Source organism: Juglans microcarpa x Juglans regia, chromosome 4S (assembly GCF_004785595.1).
Source record: "Juglans microcarpa x Juglans regia isolate MS1-56 chromosome 4S, Jm3101_v1.0, whole genome shotgun sequence".
Taxonomy (NCBI): domain Eukaryota; kingdom Viridiplantae; phylum Streptophyta; class Magnoliopsida; order Fagales; family Juglandaceae; genus Juglans; species Juglans microcarpa x Juglans regia.
The window spans coordinates 22,461,959-22,467,319 of NC_054601.1; the positions used below are offsets into that span (position 1 = coordinate 22,461,959).

At 40.6% G+C, this 5,361-nt stretch overlaps 1 protein-coding gene across 2 annotated transcripts; it reads right to left on the reverse strand.

The window, feature by feature from the left end:
• Positions 1-2,978: 2,978 nt before the first annotated feature.
• LOC121261967 (dof zinc finger protein DOF5.7-like) lies at positions 2,979-5,158 on the reverse strand. 2 transcript variants are annotated; one of them, XR_005940029.1, is made up of 2 exons: positions 3,525-5,156; positions 2,979-3,308 (listed from the first exon to the last, which is right to left on the reverse strand). XR_005940029.1 is itself a non-coding variant. In XM_041164415.1 (2 exons), the coding sequence occupies exon 1, from the start codon at positions 4,651-4,653 to the stop codon at positions 3,619-3,621; it is 1,035 nt and encodes a 344-aa protein (XP_041020349.1). In that variant the 5' UTR covers positions 4,654-5,158; the 3' UTR covers positions 2,979-3,308; positions 3,598-3,618. The 2 variants fall into 2 exon arrangements, 1 of the variants encoding a protein (XP_041020349.1); XM_041164415.1 differs by having other exon boundaries at positions 3,598-5,158.
• Between the last annotated feature and the right edge of the window lie 203 nt (positions 5,159-5,361).

Here is a 5,361-nt window from a genome sequence, read left to right on the forward strand (position 1 = left end):
CCCCGTCCCCTCTGTGTAGAGCTCTATTTTTATTTTTGTGTTTTGCAGGCTAAATAAGGGAGAATCGCGGATCTGGTACTTCCGACGACCATAGATCAGCACGCGCCTCTCCATGGCGCTGCCCAGCCGCCGATCTTCAAGTCTTTCGAAGGCGACGCCAAACGGAGGGGCGAGTTGCTCGCATGCGCGGCCAAAAGAATCGGAGGCGTTTGGCGAATGGCTTCCTAGTGCCATCGGGAGGCCCTCTACTGGCACCACGCGCGCGCCGCTAGGGTCTGTGAGTCCAGAACTTCCTAGATCGGTCGTCGGTTTTCTCCCAGGGTGGCGCGTGTACTACACGCGCCTCCGCATCCGCTTGAAGCTTTGTCTTTTTCTGTTGTTACAGTTGTTTTCTTTTGTAATTTTTGTGTCCTGTTAAAAAAAAAAATTCATAAATTTTGTTCCTTCGGACCTTGGTCCGATAGGTGTGATCCCCCCTTCTCCACTTAGGCGGTGTTTGGGGTTGGTGCACCCTACTTCGCGTAGTTGGGGTATGGATTCTGTCACCTAGTTATTGTTTACTCTGTCGGGGACAGAGATATGCATGACGGATCTCTTAGACTTAGGTCTTTAGAGTTCTGTCGTCTGGGCTAGACCATGTCAGCCATGAAAGTGTGCTGGAGAGCTATTAACGTATGTAACTGACTTGTTTAAATCAAAGTTATATGTCCTCTTTTATGAATGAAATGTGATCCCTTATTATAAAAATATATATATATATATCCTACTAACATAAATGTTTCTTTTTAATGATGAGGTGGAGAACCGGATGTTCGAATCCCTATCTTGTTCTCTAGAAATAATGAGTTGCATTTGGGGTATTGAGGTGATTTCAAATATTCTGTAAATAATAATAAGAAAATAATAAAAAATTAATAATATAATATTGAATATAGTACTGAATAGTAGTAAAAAATATATAAAAAATAATAATAAAATAATGTATAACCACTACCCAAACTAGCCCAGATCTTCACATTAGATGGATGACAATTATTATATAATTAACATTAAATTTCATTTTGACTTTTCCGTAGAAAAAGTTAGAATTTTTAACGAATATTCAATAATATGAAATTTTGTAATAATTTTATATTAATGAGCTCGATCAAATTGTGAAAATGACATGTTTTTTCGAAATATAAACCTAGACACGAATGAAATATGAAAAATTTTAGATATAAGTTTCATATCTTATATATCTACTTAAAAATATATTATTTTATCTTTTTATTCACGTAATGAAAATCATTCCAAATATATGTATAAGTAAAATAAAATAAAAAAGTAAAATATTATATTTTTAAATGAATTAAGAAGTTTATAGGTAGCACAGCTCATGAAATATATATAGAGTATAATTGCATATATGGATGAATATCGATGTGGCAAATTAATTAGAAAGGTCGACGGTAAGTGGGGCCAGGCCGCCAAGATACGAACGAGGTAGAAGCTAGCTAGAGATCGAGGATGCATGCAGGATGATGGGGGGTGGAAGAAAGATGAGGAGCACCTCAGCTTAGAGCTGCAATGCCCCATTAGATCACGAGCTTCTTGCATGCAGTTGTACATGTAAGCTGTAAATTAATGATGACAGTTGACACAAACACAACTACATGGGCATGACAAAAAGCTTACTCCCACTCAGTCTATCACGTTAATCATGACATGACTACCTCCGATCCTCCTCATGCATGCATGCTCGGTTCTTTGAGATCTCTCTCTCTCTCTCTCTCTCTCTCTCCAACAAAAAAGATAATTAATTATAATATAATAATAAGGATAACTCGATGCTAAGTACATGTTCATGATGACCATTTTTTTACAGTGTAACCAAGTTTTGCGTGTATCAAGATTTTCCTACAGAAAAATCTCGAAATGTGTGAAAGAGAAAAAAGATAAGAAAAAGCACCAGAAAGAAGCTAAGGGCCTGGCATATTATAAGGCCGTACTGATAGTTGTTATCGTCTCTGCTAACCACAAAAATTGGTGTCGTGGAAGGTGGAAGCGGCATGGAAACTCAGAATAGGTCACTGTATAGAATGTCAACTTTCTGCCATAATGTTGGCCAAAGAGAAGGCAAAGGGAGAGAGGTTGGCCTTGTTACAAGCTGTGATCTCTCAGTTACAGGCAATATATAGTAGTGAAAGACTGGAAGTCCTAAGGTGCTCAGAAGATAGAAAAAAGAGATCATGTTTATAACTTTATATTTTGGGTAAGTGAGAAAGTGATTATCTTGCTGGAAGAATTGATCAGATATTGAAGATCGAACTTTTTTGTGGCATTTGTGGACGTACAATAAGAAATCATGTGGTACTGAAGCTAATTCAGGGGATAAAGCAGAAATCAAGCCATCTAATTTTACATGCATTCCGAGAAGCTGAATGTAGAAGCATTCCTAAGATTAGTGGAGCCCAGAAAGCTTAAATCATTCATATGAAAGTTCATTTCCCTCGTCACACTTATAAGCCAAAGCAATATGGTCTTAAATAATTGAGGGAATTGCATGGACATCCTTCATGTTTATCTCTAGATAGTACAGTAGGAGCTGGCTTAATGCTAATCACTTTTCATGACTGTGAGCATCTAGGTCTCTCACTGGTCATGAAACAGATCAATCACAGTCGAGAGATGCTCAGTAGTAATTAGTCGGGAAGGGCTCACTCTCCAAGACACAAAAAAAGCTAGGCAACAAATTGCAGGCCTAGTGAGTGCCCTATGGGCACAGAGAGATAGAGAGAGAGAGAGAGAGAGAGAGAGGTGCTAAACACTGCAGCCTAGTAAGAGGCTGATCAGCAGAAAAGCCCTTTCCAGCCATTGCTGCTGTGGTGCTTCACATATATAGGGACATTGTGTCTGTTGCTGAGCAGCCTGAGACTCAGTTTCTCGATAGAGATAGACAGTGACGCAGATAGACAGTGAGAGTTCTAGATACAGACTGAACATAAAACAGATCAAAGATATTCTATTAAAATAGCAGTCGAAAGCCAGCACAGATCCCAAATAGATTTTGTAGATGATAGAAGAGCATAATCAATTCTTCAAGAAAGTAGTGAGGCTAGAAATTATAGAGCATCAAAACCACCGAAAAGACTGAAGAGTTAAATCATGTCGATGGAAGATATTTTTCAAATCAAACCTCAGAATTAAACAAATTCAACTGCGTACAGAAGAAATTGTATTCACTAGTTAGAGAGATCCAACAGTACCCAATTGCTTTCACTTTCATCGAAAACTAGTATTTATTTGCTGACATAACCAACATGGTCCTGCATTTACATGCAAAAGAAATGGAGAGCACTACAATCAACAGCATCAATATTAGCAAACAAAAGAACTGAGACTAGTACTGATCATCAGCAACGATCCTAACACATAAAATAATGAAATATAAGCTTAAACTTTGGAACAAAACACTATCTTTTTTTCCCCCGAATTTCACACGTTAATCTGCATTCACAAAAGAACAACAGACAAACACATACCTAAATCATGAGTTTAGTTTAGATTGTATGTCGACATTTTCCCTATTTTCAACATCGATCCTTTGAGGCCTACCTCTTGATGCTCGATCATCATCTAGGGCAAAGTACTATATTGTTGCAAGTCACCCCATGTTTGAATTCCGTTCCAACTGTTCTCGTTACCGTGGCCGCCGTTGCCTCCGCTGTTGGCCGGAGTAGGGGTCACCGGCCCATAAGAGTTCCTAAAAAACCACTCGGTCGCTATCTGATCTCTGGTACTACTTGTACCTTCTTTTCTTGAATTACCAACGCTGCAAGCCTCTGATGATTTGGGAATCTCCAGATTCTGGAACACAATGGGTTGGGGTTTCTGCGTATGGTTTTCAAGAGGAACCGAGGAAACGCTATTGTCATTCTGATTTTCTCCACCAAATAGCATGGCCAGCCTCTGCTGCTGAAGCTTCCAGTGCAGGTCTTGGTTGATAGTACTCAGAGACTCGATAGAAGATGCAAGACCGCTGTGAACGTTCATGGAGCTGCTTGTGTTCTGGACTGCAGCAGCACTAAAACCACCACCACCACCATTTGTAGAAGAAAGCGGATAATTAAAACTCATCAGAGAATTATTAGAGTTTCCAGAGGGATCGAGGGTAAAAGGAGTGGTTACAGTTCCAGAAGCAGCCGGAAAATTACCCGAAACGTCTCCAAATGAAGAAAACTGGTTGTAAATAGCTGTTGTTGGAGGGTGAAGCCTGGGGAATGGTAGCCCACCAAGCTGAAAATCCATGGCTGGGGATAGACCATGGAAGAACTTCAACCCTCCGATCTCCGAAGATGAGCTCGAGTCTTTGGAGTCTTCAGAGAGCCTCGAAGATGACTTCACCTTCTTGTTTTTCCGGCAGCCACCGCCGATGGGAACGCTGCGCAAAGCCCCACCTTTTGTCCAGTACCTTCTACAAGTCTTGCAGAAATGCCTTGGCTGCGTGAGGCTGTAGTTGTTGTAGTAGCAGAATTTGGTGTTAGGCGAGTCACATCGTGGGCACTTTAGGCCGTGCTCTGGTGGCCTTGCCGTCGCAGTTTTTCTGCTGCCTGAGCCTTGGTTGTCATCCTCCGTAACCGGCTTTGCCGGAATGTTATCCGGCGACATCATTGCTACCGAGAGAGAGAGAGAGAGAGAGAGAGAGAGAGAGAGAGAGAGAGAGAGAGAGAGAGAGAGATGTGGGGGCAATAAGAAGTGGGTGTTGTGGGAGATGGTCAGTTTCCTTTTGCAGAGGCAAAGATACTCAATTAATCAATGGTTTCATGCACGGGGTTGAGAAATGGAGGGAGAGATGTTGATGGATGGGTACCTGTGATCTTCATCAAAGAGATCGAGGGGAGTGGGATTCTACAAAAGTAATCTTTATATAGCAGGAGGGTTAATATAGAGTTGAGACTACTCCTGGTGGAATTAATCAAAGTAATAGCTAGTATATGAAATGAAATGAAAGGGTGAGAGAGAGAGAGAGAGAGAGAGAGAGAGAGAGCAGAGGCAGAGGTGCAGATGTTACCAGAAAAAAAGTCCAAATATACAATAACGACAGAGAGTGAGCTAGGGAGAGAAGCTTGACCATCTGAAACTGAAGCACTGGCAGGAACGAGAGATCCACAACTACAAGCAAACGATTGGATAGAAATAGTTGATTAGTTGTTCATGCTCGATGATGATCAGAAATGTTGGTGATGAGTACTGTTAAATCTTTCCTGAGAGCGGAATGCTGGCATATATATGGCTACCCAATTAAGTTCTAACCTCTATATATAGGAATTTCAGATTAGATTTTTCTTCATTAGTACTATAATTTCAACCAATTCTTCA